This window comes from Aotus nancymaae, unplaced genomic scaffold (assembly GCF_030222135.1).
Source record: "Aotus nancymaae isolate 86718 unplaced genomic scaffold, 86718_ANA_hifiasm-v0.15.2.pri h1tg000020l, whole genome shotgun sequence".
NCBI classification, from domain to species: Eukaryota; Metazoa; Chordata; class Mammalia; order Primates; family Aotidae; genus Aotus; species Aotus nancymaae.
The window spans coordinates 20,178,368-20,197,432 of NW_026988432.1; the positions used below are offsets into that span (position 1 = coordinate 20,178,368).

Genomic DNA, 19,065 nt, shown 5'->3' on the forward strand with positions numbered 1-19,065 from the left:
AAACTTGACCTTGTACAGGTGGAGAAATGGAAGCCCAGAGGGTTTCATGACTTGCTCAAAGCCATACAACTAATTTGTGGCAGGGTTTAGATCCCGTATGAGGCCTTATTATTTTTTTTTTCATCTATTTTTCTTGATTCTTCCATAGGGTGACAATAAAATGATCCTTCTTTTGACTTACCATATTCCACATTCATGTAGAATCTGTGTAAAGATAAGTCTAGGACAGGCTATCTCTAAAGTGTTAATAGGTTAAGGAAAACATAGTTTTTATGGAGCATCTCTCCTCTTCTGTGATTTATAACAAGGATGGCAGGTTTGTTGATTAAGATGTGTCTTGCCTACTGTCAGAGATAGAACTTGTAGTCTCACGAAGAAGAACAACATTACTGTTTTTTTAAATGAAACCACAATGGGATGCAGTAGGGGGAAGAGTGCTTAATTTCTTCCATGAAAAGAGAAAGAAGGCAACTGAGCCATGGTCAATGAATTAAAGCAGTTTATTTAACATTAATTGCAGAATTTACAGCACTACCATTTAATGATAGGAATAAAAATAGAAAGAATCCAGTGTAAGCGATGTCACAGACAAAACATTGGGGTAGGAAATGAGCAAAATTGAAAATGCAATTAACATTCAAAGAAATCTTGCAAAAGGACTGGGAGCTTATCAGGGGGTGGGCATCCCCTTGATGATGAAGTGTGATCCTCATCCCCACCAGGATTTCAGGGCAGCCACCGAACATATACCCTGTTGACCGTCCCTGGAAAGTCTTTCAGCACAGTCTGACTTAACATGTTTGAGATGGGGCAAAATCTGGAATATGCTTTGGAAATACAGCTCAGGGTGAAAAGACAGTAATAGTGTGGATTTGTGTGTGGGTTTTCTTTTCCAAAACAGAAGGGAGTGCAAATTTTAGGGGTGTGTTTTCCTGATTTTAAACATGAGAGGTGATGTCAAAGGGATCAACTGAAAAGAATAAAGTTTTCTCCTATGATTTTCTTGGAGATAATATCTGTGAAAGCAAGAAAATAAAACAAGAGGCGTATATGTGACTCTCTGATCTCTTGTCCTTTTGGAATCTGGAAAGAGACCTATAAAATGTAGTTGGGTTTCTACTAAAGGGCCGAGTTTCTAGAATAGCTACCTAGAAGGCAGGTGGCAGAGTATGGTCTTTGAGCATATGGTCAAAGGAGGCTCACACTCTATAGCCATTTTCCCATAATTTAATGGGTCCCATTTAAAATTTCAAAACTTTAAACAGAACTGGGACAAATTCTTCTCTCTTTACCTCCTCCTTTCTTCCCTCATTATAGTCACCTTTCAATAACATCAAGCAGTCAACAGTATAGAAGAGAGGATGCAAATCCTGCAGGCCAGCAGGTGAAACTTAAAGGTATTTTAAATAACAAAAGTAAACACATCTGAGGCCAGTGCCTAAAGTGAGAAAAGAGCCAGGACTGACTTGGTATCTGAGAACAAAACTCGATGGAAGAAAAGACACTGAAACTTGTTTTCACTCACTCTGGTAGAAGGATAGTCTCTCTTGTAATAATTCACTGACCAAGGAAAGATCTACAGTACCTGTGTTAATAAGTATTACCTTGGTGGAAATATTCAAATAGAAAGAATGAAAAAAAACGGACAGGCTCTTTCTCTCTGGTTCAGGATAACACTTTTAAGACATGCAAAGGATGAAGAAGAAAACTAATTGAAATGCTGGTCAATTCCTAATTATCATTTTTCATGAAGCTCTTTGGCATCCTAGACCTGGGGAGAAAAGACTGAACTGCTCTTGGATTGAGGGAAGATTAGGTGATTGGAGATACGAATTAGACGAGAAACCAACACCAAGAATTTGCCTGTATCATCTCAGTCCCTGCATCGAAACTTCAGTGGTTATTTATCAAGTTATCAATGTGAAGCTTGTGTTTTTATTTCAGAAATTTCAGTATGTCAGGCGTTTTCCAACCTTTCATGGTAAGAAGTCTTTTGGCACCACTTGGACTTGTGTAACACAAAACAGCACAGTAAAGAAAGGAAATAATATCCTACCTTCAAGGAAGTATCTGTTAATGATATGACTACCCATCCAATTGCCAGATAGTCTTTGGATTTCTTTTCTTCCCAGATGGCAGGATCCTTATCATAATCTGAAAAAACTTTCCTAGAGAGTAAGCTGACTCTTAAGCTAAAGGCCAAATTGGAACAAAGCAAAGGATATGGGGGGAAAAAAGCCACAAACTCTACAACTTTTTGAATAGGACTTTCAAGCAGAGATAAAGTAGCCATGGATGAGCCATGTTTTTGGCTGGGGCAATAGCTGTGGTTCAGCCAATCCCCTAAGATAGATCAACAGCACAGGCAATGTGCACTGCCCCTGCTTCCTGAGATGGGAGCAAGGCACAGGGAGATAGTGGGGTCTCCTTTTCCCTCTTGTATTTTCCAGATCAAAGAATTGAGAATGACTAAAATATAATCTAGAAACAAAACAATAGAAAACCCCATTCCATACCTCGCTTTGTTTTCTAAATAATCATCTCCAAAAGGTATAGATGGGATAGCTAAACAAGATGCACAGGCTGGTGGGAAGGAGACTTCTGATCTGGAAGAGCCCCACTGGATGAGGGGACCTGGACCCTTTGCAACCCCAGGATGAAGGAAGAAGCCTTCAGTAATGTCCCAGGTGAAGCCACCACATGGGCTGCAACAGCCTTGACTGGGTAGAGTGCAAGGTGGGGAAAGGTGAGTGCCTGGTGAGCCCCAGAAGATTCAAGGTTACTATTTTCCTTTTCTTGCCTTTCATGTATGACTTGGAGTCTGCCTTCGTGCTGGCACATGCTCAAGACCAGGGGATTGCAGGGAAGTGTTGGCGTCCAGAGAGAGTGAGGTTAGAGAGTTTTGGCCCAGTTCTCTTTAAAGCTGACAGACATAGAGGTCTCTTCCCAGTACCAAAACCTACCTTCCAGCCCATGATCTGCCTTTTCCCAGGCCAGGCCCATGTTTCCCCAAGAGGGCAGAGAGGAAAACCAGGCCAAGCTGAGGTAATTTCATAGTTTTGTGTCTTCAAGGAAAAGGACATCCACTGGTACAAAGCATTAAGTAAAAACCCTTTAATAACAAAATAACATTCACCATGTAGCTACTTCAGTTGTCTGGAAAACTCAGCTTACACTTGATTCAACATACCACTTTCCACAATATTAAAAAAAAAGGACATAAAATGGCATAACAAAATATACCTTGGATTTCATAAGACAAGTCTTATTGGCAAAGTGTAACGAGCCAGACCCATGCGTTGCCTGTGATAAAAAAAAAAAGCTGGGGTGGGGGCTGGGTACACTCACGTCTCAAACACCCCTCTGTTTTCTTTGGATCAAAAACGCATTTGAACTTGGTAGATTCTACAATATCTGCATTAAGAGGAAGAGTTCGTGGGTTTGTGGGTGTCAGGAAAACTTATTGTGGAAGAACACATAAAGCTTTCTGGAAGATTAAACACTAGTACAATCATCAACTGTCTTACAGAAGCTGCTTTTAAAAATTCTTGTATCTGTTCCCATCTTTGGCAGATTAATAAGGGAAAAAATAAAAAGTCTATATATCAAAGTTTACATTACCATAATCTACTTCATAAGGCCAAATAAAAATATGTTTCTTTGTATTATTCACGACAGCATGTTCCCGATATTTCCTCATTGACAGATAATATGAATGCTGTACTGTCAGTGATTTCCAATATTTTGCATAGCAGACTGCTGCTTTTCCACCAGGGTTTCCTAGCCTGCATGCTCCTATGCAAAATAAAGTGTGCTTGGCAGTTGATTTGGCTTTATGTCAAGCATTTTGGTTTGGGAAATATGAAACTTGGGACTGGGTCTCCGAACCCAAGTATAAGAAAGAACAAGTTTGCCCAGTCCCCTGCAACTGAAAAATACATTTGACATATGGAGACCTCAGATAACTGGAGGATTTAAAGAAGATGGTTTTCCTAAAGTGGGTTTCAAAACTTCTTCTTATAGTCCCTTGTAGAAGGTAGATGGAATATTGTCGGGTAGGTAAAAATTAAGTTAGAGTCACCTCCAAGTCTAGGGAGGGAGAGCCATGATAGCTGCACATGTGAAGTTTTGGGACATGGCTGCGTATTTTTGTCCAAATCACTGGAATAGTTGGTGGGAATGTCCAGGAGGTGGACAAAAAAGCCAGAGAAGAATGCCATTTGAGTTTCTACTGGGAACTGACCTGATGACAAAATACTAGAAGAAACCACGCACAGTCAAAAACAGCCATTCCCAAGCAGAGATCAAAGAGGGCCAGAGCTGGATTATTTGCACCTCCATATACAGGGCCAATTAGGTCTAAGTTCATGAGCATAAAGCCAAAATAACTCCTTTTAGACGAAATTAAATATGCAAAGGTGAGTTTTTCAATACTTGCTTTCAAACCCCTCTCTGATATGGTGATATATCTGGGTTATGAGGATCCCAATTTGTGGAATGCAAATTGGCTAACTCAAAAACTTGGAATAATCCTTTCTCGTCATAAAGTCTGAACCCAATTCAATGCGACTCATTTTCAGATCCCAACAGATGTAAAGGGTATTTTCGAGGTGAGACATCTCCCAATAAAACCAATATTACCACCGTCTGGGGCTGAACTGTGTACATTTTCACAGTTTAATGTATACACAACTGTTCCACAACTGCTAACAAACAATAGGCGCCCATGCATAAATAAAGTCCACTGAACCAAAGGGGAAGATCTAGCTCAAAATGAAAAATGTTGCTATTAAGACCACAATGCATCACACTGCTAAATTTTTAGCCTCATGCATAAAATTATAGCACTGATTGGCAGTTGCTAATTATAATACTACACTGTTAACACAGAACAATTAATTGTTCAGACCAAGTAGCACAAATGTAGAAAATAATTATTCTTTTTAACAGAGCAAATGAACACAGATTGTTTCTTCAGCAAAATATGAAACTGTAAACTTTGGGCTCATTCTGCAACTTTCCCCAATCCAGCATAAACAAAATCCAAAGGGGGGAAAAAAACATACATTTTTCTTTTTAAGCGCACCTTTTTCGTCTATTACAAAAGCACAACCTAAAACGTATAAAGCTTTTTTTTTCTTTTTTCTTTTTTTAAATCACAGTTACCAAAAGAAACAGTGAATAATTTATTACATACGCTATAATAACATTACTCTAAACACTATTGTCTATGAGGTATATCTGAGAAAATTCGGTAAGGAATTGCGCGGTCTGCATTGCCAACGTGCCCGGGTTCATAGTAAAGCTTTGGAACCGTGAAGAACTAGAAAAAAGGGAAGAATGAGGGAGGCAGAGGAGGAGACATAGAGAAAGAACCTTTGGTATTAGTACAAATCTTGTTCTTTGCAGGGTTGCATTGCAAAGCACCACAGTACAATAAGCCCACCAATTGACTGTATGGAGGCCCAGTTGAAGCTGAGGTATTCACAGGAAGAATTAAAAAAAGCACAGAGAGGTCCAGACTGGCTAAATCGTTGCTTTGGTTCAAGCAAGGCACTCGTCCCGTGGTTATGTCACACTTTGCAAGTGAAGCATGAGGCTGGGGGGATTGCTGAGGAGGTGTCTGCCAAGTGGGGATGTTTTCTGTGTTCAGGCTGCCATGGCTCTTCCTAGGTCCTCTCTCGTATGGGTGTGGCAGTAGGAAGACTGGGGAAGGTGATGTTCGCTTATAGGGGAGCTCTGCTGCTCAGTGAATCAAGTCATTTTTGCTCTGTCTCCCAGGGATTCTGAGAGTTCTATTTCCAATAGGAATTTGGGAAGAAAACTAAAGCAATGTGTTCTTTGGAAGGAAGGCCTTACAGGTCTGCCTTGTATAGGGAGAAGATGGGGCTTTGAGCTTGTTTGGACAGGAGGGAACTTTCTTATCAGGTGGCACTTGAAATCTTCAGAAAGAGGGTAACAGTGTTTCCTACAGTTTGCCAATCTGTCATCTATATTCTCTACTAGCTATGTATGCTTTGTTGAGGCATCGAACTGATGAGTTGATTGGTCTTTTCCTCTCTTTGCTTCTTTGTCTAAATGGTCTCTTTAAAAGCTCAAAGATAACTACGTTATGTGAAATGCAAAAGAGTAGCACTCAAAAAGAGCTATATGGACTAGAGGTGGATCTTTGCATGTGTCTAAAACCCATTTGGTCAAAAGCTGAGAGACAGATTCATTGGCTAACACACAAATCATGTTGATGAACGGATCTTAACAGTGACTTAATCATTTAATGGAATCTAAAGAAACTTGAAGAAGACCAATTAATTTCATGAGTAAGAAGGAAAGAGAGAAGCAACTTTAAGTAGCCATTTCTTAAACTGGCATATCCATTCCTCTGTAATTTTGGGGTCATTTTTCATTTACCATGAATAACCCTTTGTTATCAAATGCTGTAAGGCTTAAACTTCTCTCATAAATACATAGTTGGCTTACAAACGAAATGTCAACACCTATAACTGAAAAGGAAAAGGCTGAAGAGCTTAAATGTCACATGTGCCAATGGTGGTCAAATTCCCTTTCTTGATAAATACTGACTTTAAAATACCCATAATAATCAAATCCAACAAGCCAAGAATGAACTTTCTTCTCCCTCTGAATTAAAAACTTATTTATACAATGCTTTGTAATGGAAAATTTCAAAAGTGATCATACTATTGGGATCAACATGTATTTCCTAGGGCAAAAAGTCTTTGTATTGCAAGGCAGGCCACCTTCACGAAGCCACTGATCATACGTGACTACGTTGAGATACTAATGGGACACTGAAAATGCTTGTGACTATTTTTACAGGCTGAACATGTTAAGAGATAAACCCCAGTCCCTGTTCATTGCTAAAGGATTGCCACTGTTCTATTTGTCCCTGTGGGACCTGTCTATGCATAGGCAGCACTGCACAATAGGCGGAGTGCTGGGGCAGGAACCAGGAGGCGTGTTTGGCTTTCACTCTTGAGAGTTATTTGATTTGGATAACTATTTCATTCCTCCAGGCCACCGGGGCTTGGACTAAATGATTCCTAAGGTCTCTTCCAGCTCACTACTCAATGGTCAGAGCTTCTGAGGTTCAGTAACTGGCAATCTTCACTGTGATAGCTCCCAGCAGGGACAGAGGCCATGGCTAGGACTGAAGGCCATTTCCAACCAGTTTCCTTCCCCAATTTGGAATCAGAATTTAAGGAATCCAATTACAGCAGCATCTGAACTCACATCCTGAACATGCGGAGGGGACAGCAAACAAATAAGACAAACACAGAAAATATCCCTTTCCAAATTAGCAGCCGCCGTCACATAGATAATTATTTCTTTGGGGTATCTGAGCTGTGGCTGTACATACCATATGTCAGAGAAAATCGTTCAAATTATAAAAGAGCACAAGCAAAATGCAGACCGCACAGAGAAAGAAATCTTTGGTATCTTTGGTGTCATCAACACGATTAAAATTACAAATGGAAAAAGTCAGTGAGGTAGCCTTCTTTGGTTCTCACTAGAAATAGAGTTTTTCCTTTTTTTTTCTTTTTTTCTGCTTTTTTTTTTCCTTTTTTGTTTTGTTGCTTTACATACACACAGAGTTCATTCTTGGAAGCAGCTAGTGTAAGGGTTTCTCTCTTTTTGCTTAATGATTTTTTTTTTAAATTTATTTTTCCAGTTTCTGTATAGAAGCCCCGAAATCCAGGCTGGTGAAGCAGGGTCTCGACTTATGTTTTCTGAATGCACAGGTTCAGGTTGAATAGTCATTGCTTGTCCACAAAATTTGCTCTGTTGTTCTGACAGCAAACAAACTGCAGTGCTCTCTGTTGTTTTAAATAAAAAATATAAACTATATAGTGCACCTTTCACAGATGCTGAATAAGTTAAATAAATAAGTTACAATATGAAGGCTCTGAGGGCCACAATAATTAAGAGGTGAAGTTCACCTGGTACCAGGTGGGGCTGCAAACTTAAGTTAAATAATTTAATAATTGTTACTTAGATTATTTTAAAAGCTAATTTAAGAGGGAAGAATATCCCAAATTCTCTTTTTGTAACCTGTATTTCTTCCCTGTCTGTAACAGAATTTCACTGCTTTATAAAGCAAACTAAACTTCAAGAGTATTCCAAGTGGAATTTTGCATCTCTGATGCACCATCGGTCTAGGTTTTGATAAATAAGCACAAGGACTAAAATCAAACTAAGAGAGGATGGTCAAATAATTACCCAAATCCTATACATTTATGTACTAGAAACTAATTTAAATAAGTTAATTACATTAATGATACTTAGATTGTTGGGTCATAACCCAAAGAGTCAAGATAAAAAACATTCTGTGGGGCGGGGTGGGGGGTGTCTTCATTTTTTGACTGACAACATGTATAACCTCTTTTGATAGTCTAAATAAAAATAGAGCAGGAAATTATAACTTCTGAAGCTTTCTCATGTTAAAGACCACTTAGATGTGACAAGCATGAAAAATATCACCACTCCCAACTAGCTAATGCAGCCTCCTCAGGACCACAGTACCACTGTCTCAACCCTGGAAACCAGAGCCCACTGTCTCCCCATTGGTTTGCGCTTGACTTTACTATTTTTTCTTCTTTTTCTTTGTTTTTTCTTTTTTTTTTTTTTTTCCTTTTTGTCCTTTTTCAGGTCTTTGGATTTAGCTTTAGTTATGAAAGATCCAGAATAAAGCTATTCAACCGAAGTCATCAAGCATAGGTGTCATCCTAACACAGATGATTAAATAATATAAAAGGCTTTTTGAAAGTTGAGTTTATCTTGGATGGGCCCAAATGAAATTAATTCCAAGTGTACAAGATGAAGATGCTGGGACACTTCTGTTTTCCCTGCACTTTGGTTTTCAATGTTACAATAAATAATGAAAACAATGTACATTGTAAAAGTACCACATACATGTTAAATGATTTAAAATCTATTTATTGTAACAGATTACAGTTTATATGTATGAGGCATGTCTGCACACACTTGTATGTACACAGTCTAGACACCTATAGGTAACGTGTTGTTGTAAAGACGTCTATGAGAATACATGTTAAAATATGTATCTAAATTTGTATACATCCAAGCCGACAGACTGTATAAGCTTTAGGCAGACTTATCTGCCAAGGTTTATGCGATGCGAAATGCCTGCTTCTGAAAATGGAGCAGAGTGGAAGACTTCCATAGAATGAACAAACTGATAACAATGTGTTTTTTTCTTATACACATTTTTTTCCACCAAAAAAAAGTATTAGCTGGTTAATTCCAAACAACTAACTCCAAAACCTCTAAGGAAAGCTTGGGCTCTAGCAATAACTGCTTCAGGCTGTCAGTCATTTTGGTGTCTGAGAATAACGAGTCTCATTTAAGGTCCTGTGTGATTCACACAACAGCCCATCAGCCTCAATGGTAAGTTCTGGATCTACCTATGTGAGGTCCTATATATTTTAATAATGACTTTCGTATTTTACAAGTATTCTGAGACTTTCTAAAACAGATAAACCCTCCCCTCTTTCCCTCCCTCACCTTGGAAATAAACAAATCATTGATAGAAAATAGGCATTGAGACATCCATATTTAAAGCCAACATCATTATCCTGTAAGGCTTATACAACCAACTGGGGTGCCATTCTTTATTCAGTAAAGATTTTTGTGGCCTTATTTTAAAATTAGAATCTCCTGTTGTTTCAGAGGTGACTTGGTCTTCGCTAAAGATACAAAATTACTAATCTATCAAGTTTGGCAGACAAGTATCAGAAAGTTATAGGTACATCATCTCTATCCCTTCTTCTACCATTTCCACTTACTCTTCCTGGTTAGGCTAAGAAGTCCGAGTCACACAGCATCAGCAACAACAAAAACAAAAAGTCAGCTCTAACCTGTTACGAATCTAGAAGGTTATCGCCAAGGTAGTTGTGTCTGGACCTTGTGGTCAACCTCCACCACATGTATCAACTTTTTCTCCACTTTTTGATAGAGTCCATTATTATTCAACAACATTGCAAACAGGCCTTTTCTTCTTAGATTTTAAAATATCCAACTAGTCAAACTCCTGAAAATCTGAGTTCACTACAAAGGCATACTGTCATGAGACTTTGGTAATGATAATCAAACAGACATTCCTATAATCCTACAAACATGTTCAAAAGTGGGGAAGTTTCCCCTTCTATCCAGATAACAGTGACTTTAAAATCTGTTCAACTTTAATTTACTGGCACTAGTAGGTGGATGCCCAGTATAGACAAGGGAAAATAACTGATTATCTAAAAAGTATTTATTTTTGGCTTTGAAATATATTGGTTGACTTAGAAAAGTAAGTGTGTGTGTGTGTATCAGATTGACATTCCAAATTTTTATTTTATTTTAGCTTGAATTGAAAATTATTTTGGACTTCCTAAAGCCTACAACTGCCAAGAGCCTGCAGGGGGAAAAGGCAGCTTAGAGGCAATTCTTTCTGGATTTCTCCAGATGAAGTGCCATGCTTCCTGGCTCAACTAGCCTGTACCTTTATACATGGTGCAAGCTAAACACTTCTTTTACATTTTGGAAAAGCTTTTAAAATTGGTGTTGAGTTTTTATTGTTGTTACTGTTTCCTTTTAAAAAAGAAATGTACTGTCTCTTTTTATTATTATTACTTCCTGGAATGAAATAACTACATCCCCAGTACCAAAATCACACTAAAACAAAAACAATGCAAGCCTATTTGTGTAAAGGAATGAAGGAAATTATTTTTCCACTCAATTTCTGTGAGAGTTTGGATTTCTGCTCTTTAACTGTTCCTTCACACCGTCCCTTTTGCTGATGGCTGAGGAATGCCTGGAATTTTCCTTGGATTGAGGTAATGGATCCTAAACTATAACAAAATCCAAATGAGTATTTTCTCTGAAATTATTAACTTAAAATAAAATTTTAAAATCCTTGAGTAAACTCACTGGGTTAAATTCTATTACCTTTCAATATAGCATCTTTTTCTGTTAGATTTCTAACAAATTAAAATTCTGCAGGGCTTAAAATTTTGACACATAACTGTATAGATACACACATATTTATATATGTATGTAAATAATTTTTTAAAAGCAAGCACTTCTCTCTGGTATGACATTATCTGGTATGAGACATTTATTAAAGCTCCTGGGGAAAAATTCTTGCCTTTTTTTTTTTATTAATATTATGACATGTTCTTCTGATCACCAGAGGACTGGTTTGACCAGTGTTGAAATATCAGGTCACAAAGGCAGCCTCTATTGGTCTAGACATCTTCAGAGGATGCCGGAGACCCAAATGCTGAGATTAGAGTGTCAAAGAATCACTAACCAAATTAAGTAGGCTCCATTCCTCAATCCAGTCTGGAAAAGAGCAACAATTTCCATTGGCTACATGTTATAAGGACTTGTTTAGAAATACCCAAGTTGAAATCAACCCACCTGGGAACATTCCTCTGTTGAAATATGCTCTTTTCTTAGTCCTTTGACAAAGGAAACATGGAGGATCAGCAAGGGACAAAGGGACACAAGGGAAAAGCCAAGGAACAATCTCCCAGGCAGGATGAATTATAAAAATCATGGAGAGTTCTTTTCTCTCACAGCCCCTGCACAGGGAGACCCACACAGCGAGAATGAGGAGGTGGCACAAAGAACAACAATGGGGCTCCCCAGGGGCAGGACTCTGGGATTCTCCCCAAAACCTGCTTCATATTTTCTCTCCAGGATTGAGACACTCTCCCCTACCCCACCCAACACCACTGCCCACCCCAGTGCCAGCTGTGGTTGCACATAGGCTTGTCAAAATACAAATTGGTAATTACCACCCTGAGGAAATCTATCAACCCATTGCAACAGAAGCTGGACTTCCCCTATGAGAAGTCCCTTTGGTGGATCTGCTCACCGAGAGGGTCTGGCACACCTAGATGGGACAGGGCAGCTCCAGGAGAACAGATTTCTGGGCTGGCCTCATATTCTGTAACTGGTGAAAATGGATCAGTGAGCCTTCCCAGCAGTTACAGAAGATGAGCACCCCATTGTCAGGGCCCAGTTCTGGGCCAAGTCTGGTGGATGTACCTCACTCACCACCTTGTCAAGCCTGAGGCACAGAATAGAGATGACTCCGAATACAAATAAAACTCATTTACACCATGGATCCATTTATCAACAGGTTAAATGCTGAAATGCTTGATCTTGACTTTAAACCTTTCCCAGAAACTTCCATAGAGATCTGAATACTTCAAATCATCCACAGTGGCAAATTAACTCTGGAATGGCATGAGAAATGAGAAAAATTCTGAACCGAATACTTAACAAATGAAGCACTGGATAAAAACAAGACATGAATTTGGAAAGCAATAATTTTGGGTTATCACCAATGTCAAGTTGATCTATATACGTATTTATATATTATATATATCTTTCTTTAGAAATGCAACTTTACAGCTGATTTTTAAAAAGCTAATAGAAAAGTAGAAACTGGCAATTATTTTTACATGTTTCCCCCCACCCCCAAATGAAGCCCTGTTAGGATGTAGCAATCACGTGAAAACGAGGCTGTAAATTCCTCTATAAACTCTTTGGTTCTGTGGCTCAGGAGAGGATGCATCACCAAGACCCCTATCCCTGACCCTTACTCCCTTTCCCTCCCCTGATGATGAGACTCTGAACATAGAAGGAACCAAATCTAAGGGTTAAGCAAAGAACATTCAAGTGATAATGTTATTCCCTACTCTCTGCTGAGCAGAGAGACAAGAACTGTTCAATATCCCAACATCTTAAACTTAGAGTGCATGGAAACTTCTGAGAGATTCCATGTTGGGGTAAAAAGCTATAAAACAAAATTAAAGGGAAACAATAAAATCAAATAAATGGCCCTTTCCTTTTGTTGCTCAGAGAAACATAATTGATTACCTTTATACAGATCAATGGCGCTATTAGTATTTTAGCCAGGCAAGAGGAGATAATGAACTGAAACAAAGGGTGTGAGAAATCCTCATCTTTGGTATTGTAGCTGTTGAGGTTTCTGTTGCTCTGTTCCGTGTTCTTTTGAAAAACTGCATAGGCACAAATTAAAGACAATCTTCAACTTTAAGATTACCGTGTGAGTTGTCAAATGAAGCAGCAGCCATTGAGGCTCTTCGTTATTTCTATCTTTGTCTCAACCCTTCCTTTAAAATCTGCTTCCAAAAAATGTCCCAAGAGGTCTGTTTGAACAGTGTGTCTCGCTGTTTCTTTGTTTTTTGTTTTTTTTCTGGCGTGCTTCCTTCTTATTGGTGGTGATTTCCATTGATTGACAGATTTATTTATTCATTTTTAATGGGACAGTTTTGTTTGTTGCAGAAGTAGGTGCAGAAAAAGTTTCTTTGGTTTCGATTAAATAATTCATAAAAAAGTTCAGTCTCAAGTGTCTGTAAAGAATCATTGCAGCGTTTGGCTTGCTTTGAACACCCCCATGGTGCCCACCTGGGGCCATTCACTGGTAAATATGCACATTGTGACCTTCGCAATCTCCCAGAGTTCTGTAGGCGCTCTTCCACTTGCTAAGGGAAGGTGACAGCTGGCATGGCAAAGCCACTCCACTGGGTGGCTTGGCTAACGTCTTTGGCGTAGCTGGTCCGCTCAGCCCGATGGTGCGCCAAATGCAAGAGCTGAATGCCATTCGGAGTTGCAGAGGTTTTCTGATTTCTAAAAGTAATCACAGTATTTTTAGGCTAGAAAACGACAAGTCATAAATGTCTTTGGTTTGCAGTATTCTGCTTCTTTGGTGTGCTGTGTTTTCTCCAGATTTATTCAGCTGTTTTGCAAGGATGATTCAACAACAGAAGAGATTTAGGACTAGATGACAGTCATAAGTAACATGTATGGAGGTTTGATTGATTTTTTTTTTTTCTTGCTAGAAAACACAGAAAACATCCCTACTAATGGTATAGATGAGGAAAAACCCCAAATCAGAAAGAGTGAGAATGGATTACGTGGTGGTCATAATGCACAGTAGGAGGGACCAGATGACTGATCAACCATGAAGGACATATTAATGATCTAAAAAAATCTAGATCTTTTAAAATGCTGCATTTGCTCCATGTACCATAACAGTTAAATTGGCCTCCTGAGTGTGCGTCTGCATTACATACAACAGAATTTGTAGCAAACTGCAATGTGCTTGAAGCCATATTCTCATCAATTCCCTAATGACTTCACAATAGGTGTCTTGAAAACCTAGATGCGATGAACCCAGAACCTTTCTTACTTCTGTTTATTTTTGTTGTGCTTGATACTTTGAGCTCAAGTGAACCGATTGGTTTTTTGACGGATCCAAGACCATATGAGATTTTCAGGAGGTAAAGAAAAAAAAATTATAAGCTGGATCAACTTGAAGCTTTCTAAATCATTCAATGAAAAAATGTCTGAGTTGGAAAAACAGGTCCTTGGATTGTTTTTCTAATGTCCATATTTAAAACTTGTGCTCAGTAACTACCGTTCTGATGTTTTTTATGTTATGGCTGTGAACTTAGACGTACTGTGGTATAATGAGGCTAAGCACGTGGAAAGCAAATGAGGTCATTCTTGTTGCTAGATTCTTCTCTTATTGTTGCATCTTGGAAGCCTAAACTCAGAGTATTTACATAGGCCAAATTCCCATTGTTACTCATAGGAACTCTGACTGCAAGAAACTGACAGGACCCGAAGTGGGACGGATGATATTTTAAGCAATCCTGAGCTTGGGTGACACCATACTGGAATTAACTCGCTTCAGGAAGGCCCCATTTGGGTTTCTGGGATGCTTAGCATGCTCAGAGGACAGTGTCTGGTTCTAAGAGATTAATTTTTCAGCTTGCACTTGGACTCCATAGCCATTAAAAACAAAAAAACACCTGGCCTATGATTACAGCTAGAATAGAAGTTTCTTTGCATGAGAATTGTGCTTTCAAATCACCAGTGAAGGGCCCCAGCTAGGAATCCGGTGTCTTTTTCCTTTGTTTTCTTTTGGTATCTGTTGTCCTCATTTGGAGGTGACTTGTGCCCAAGTGAGAGTCCTTCCATCATGCTTTGGTGCACGTGCTGGAGGTGGACGAGGAGCCCCCGGTGCTCAGATCGTCTTGCCACTTCTCCAGGCTGCGGCGCCGGGCGTTCATGAAGAAGTTGCTGACGGTTGTGAGCTCCAGGCCCAGCTGCTGGGAAATGGTGATCTGCATCTCCTTTGACGGGCGTTTGTTCTCCTTGAAGATGGCGAAGAGTGTTCGGCGTTGGAGGTCAGTGAACACCAGGCGGGATTTCTTCTGGGAATTGTTCCTGTCTTTGTTTGGTTCTTGCTCTTTGCGTTTGCACGCTTGAAGGGAAAGAGAAGAAGGAGAGGAGTCAGTGGGCTCACCCGAGAAGGTGATCCATGGAAAACATTGACAAAGCTGTACAGAGAGATGTAAACCGTTAAACTTTATTGTGCAAACTGCCCAGTTGTCAATAACGAGCCTTTCCCGTCATCCCGGGGTGATGGAAGGCATCAGTGACTGAGTGGGGGATGGGAGAAGGGAGAAAGCAGCAGGGCTGTTTCACATAGTCTGGTTTTGAACTAACTGCACTTGTCTTTCCCTTGCTCCAGCATATCCTTGAAACTCTTTATCTCTGAAATCAGGTGCCGTGAAGGCAGAGAGGACTCCAGACACCAGGGTGGGGGAAGCCTGGTGAGGCAGTTCCTCTTTCATATTCACCCTCTCGAATTGTTTACAGCTGACTTGAAATTACCTTTTGGAGTCAAAACATAAAAGTGCATAGTTTTCCAAAATCAAAGCTTCTACCCACGTGACTCTAAAAATTGTTAACAGAAGGAAATTAGAAGTGAATGATGGTATCATCCCAACCCAAATTCCTTTCATCCAGACTTTTGAAAAATTAGAACAAAACAAAACAGAAGACCAAGGGAGGGAAAGACTATAGAAAAATTGGTTTAGCCAATTCTCATTTGGCTAGTTTGAAATTGGAAGCCAGTATAAGACGACAGGGGATAAGGGTGGGGGAAGAAGCCCAACATTACAATAGGACTTCAGGCTTGTAGATATGTCAGTCAGTATATGCAGAGTCTCTGATTTAGCAGAAATGAGTATCCATGCCTGGGTTGACATATGCAGTCAAGGACATCATATGTCATGACCTCTCCCTTAGTCTAAAAGTTTCTAGAAGGCAGCAACCAGGTCTCTGTAGTACTCCTGACTGCCTCTTTTTGGAGTGTTTGGGACAATGAGGACAAATGGCTTCTTGACTCTTTCAGGGAATCTGTACACTTCACAGACAGGTTTGATGTCTCAGAAAAGTGACCTGTAAAGGTTAAATAATACAGTATTACAAATCGCAATGTTAAAACATGAGAATGTGTGTTAAAATAACTTGAAATGGCTGGGCGCAGTGGCTCACGCCTATAATCCAGCACTTTGGGAGGCAGAGGTGGGTGGATCACGAGGTTAGGAGTTTGAGACCAGCCTGGCCAACATGGTGAAACCCCGTCTCTACTAAAGATACAAAAAATTAGCCAGGTGTGGTGGCGTGCACCTGTAGTCCCAGCTACTCAGGAGGCTGAGGCAGGAGAATCGCTTGAACCCGGGAGGCGGAGGTTGCAGTGAGCCAAGATTGCACCATGGCACTCCAGCCTTGGCAAGAGGGCAAGACTCTCAAAAAAACAAAAAAACAAAAACAAAACAACAACAACAAAATCACTTAAAATAAATCCCAGCTCCCCCTAAGGGTGTGCTGGGAGTGTGGCCTCAACAGAAAGAATTGGGGAAAGGCCAGGAAGTAGCAGAGGCCCAGATGGGGCAGTCTGCTGCCCTCAGAATCAATCCCACTGGATATTCTGGTCGGAGGTGGAGAATCCCTTTGCACTGGACTGACATTCTCCCAAGCCTGGCACCCAGGGTGCTGCTCAGATGATTTTCTATGCTTCTCAAAGCTCTGGCTTGTATATTTTGTTTCTTGGCCTTTGGTCACAGCATTTCCTACTCATTGAGTTCTGCAGGCAGCATCTTATTTGGAGAGTCTGCTATGGTGTCTGCATGTTTATGTCACCCCCAAAATTCGTATGTTGCAATCCTAACATCCAAGGTGATGGTATTTAAGAGGTGGAACCTTTGGGAGGTGATTGGGCCAAGAAGTTAGAGCCCTCATGTATAGGGGTAGTGCCCTTTAAAATAATCCTGAGAGAGACCTCTTGCCCCTTCCACCATGGGAGGCCACAGTGAGAAAGTCTTCTCTATGAACCAGGACACAGACTATTGCCCGACACTGAATCTGCCAGCACCTTGATCTTGGACTTCCCAGCCTCCAGAACTGTGAGAAATAAACTCCTGTTGCTTATAAGCACTAAATTGTGGTATTTTGTTGTTGTGGTTGTTACTGCAGCCTTACCACACGAAGACAGGATTTAACCTGAAGACAAACACTTATGGGAAAGATATGTGGAAGCTGAATTTCCTCCTACCTAACTGGCCACCCTCCCTGCTGGATGCTGTGTATAAAGTAATATGAAGGAATCACTTCTGAAATAATCAAAACATACTGATACTCTCAAAGGGCAGGAAGAGGAGAGCCCCTAAATGGGAAAACTGCTAGGCTGTATCAGCTTTGCTAAACTCTTTCTTCCAGATTTTTCCTTCTCTCATTTCTAAAAGTATTCATATTGTCTTCAAAAATTAAACACACATACAACACATCCACATAAAACAATTTGTTTTCATCTTGAAACTCATTCTCTTGGGGCGTTTGGGCTTTCTTGGATGAGGAGTGCTTCCCCTGCAATGGGAGCTCAGACAGAAAGGGCTAAGACTGATCACTGCCATCCTTCTTCCAACAGCTTACTGGTAATGATTTCTTCTTTGCTCATTCCTGTGAGGACTGCATTTTTTTGTTGGATTCTGATGATTCCTGTGTGGTGGTAACATACAGAAATAGCCTTTGTAGGGTAACCTTGTTTTGAGGTCTACTCTCTCTTGCTCAATCTGAAGTCCCCTACAGAAGTGCTGTTAAACTTTAAGGTGCATAGGAATCATCTGGAGGGCTCATCAAAGTGCAGATTCTCGTGCAGTCAGCCTGGACAGGGTCTGGGATTCTGCATTTCTCATGAGCACCCAGGTGATGCTGATGCTGCTGGTCCACATGCTTCGGTTTGAGTTGTATGGGTCTGCCTGATTTCTACAGTCTCAGAGGAGCAAGTTACGCAATGGAAAGCTCTGGATTCAAACCTGGGCTTCCCCACCTCCAAGACCTGGGGCCTTGCAAATTACTTAACCTCTTGGTGTCTGTCTTCCTCATCTGAATAAGGAAATAAGAATGCTTAGTTCTAGAGAGGTTTAAGTGAGATAACAGGCACATCTTCACTTCACACTTTCCTTCCCATTGTATTACCCCAGTAACTCTGAGCTAGGCAAATCAGGTAAAATGATTTTCATTTTAAAAGGAAATACATGGAGACCTTGGAGTGTAAGTGATGACACTGACACCACATGCCAGGTTTGCTGCAGACCCAGGGAAAGGAAGAATAAACCTTTCTCTTGTAGGGAATGGCACCGACACCCGACTACATATCAGAGGGGACCTCTATGCAGGGCAGCCTCTGGGTCTCCACCCCTAGATATTCTGATTTCCATCATATGGGGCCAGGTTCTGGAATCTGTGCTTCTATAAACCTCTGCAGGCCCTTTTAAGATGTAGAAACAACTATGCTTGCCTGTACTGCCACTTCAGGTTCCTGGACCACCATTCCTGCCGCTACCCCTGGGTACTAAGTACAACTGGTACTAAGCCTTCATCTGGAGGATTCTGAATAAACAGTGATGCACAATAGTCTCCTGATAACAAAATCCAGGCAAATATCTTCTGCAAACATTGGCCAAGGTCTTCTGTCAATTCATGCTCCTTTGGATTAACCACATAGCTCTCAATTTTCATACTGATATTGATTATTCTTCAAATAATGCTGTCTTTGTGCTTTTAATAGGGTGATGAGACAGTGTGGGCATATAGGTCCACATTGGCTTGTCAGATTATATTTTGTGTGAGATATATATATATATTTTTAACATT

At 40.2% G+C, this 19,065-nt stretch overlaps 1 protein-coding gene across 2 annotated transcripts in view; it reads right to left on the minus strand.

The window, feature by feature from the left end:
* Positions 1-482: 482 nt before the first annotated feature.
* ONECUT2 (one cut homeobox 2) overlaps positions 483-19,065 on the minus strand; it is a 54,533-nt gene continuing 35,950 nt past the window's right edge. Inside the window, exons 2-3 of one of the 2 annotated variants that reach the window (XR_010343615.1) lie at positions 12,910-15,325; positions 6,436-7,832 (exon numbers count right to left, since the gene is read on the minus strand). Coding sequence is in view for 1 of the 2 variants with exons in the window: in XM_021672042.2 (XP_021527717.2) it covers positions 15,039-15,325 (287 nt within the window). In the remaining variant the exon portion in view is untranslated. Of the gene's footprint in view, positions 15,326-19,065 lie in introns of both variants that reach the window. The other variant, XM_021672042.2, reaches the window with a different exon arrangement.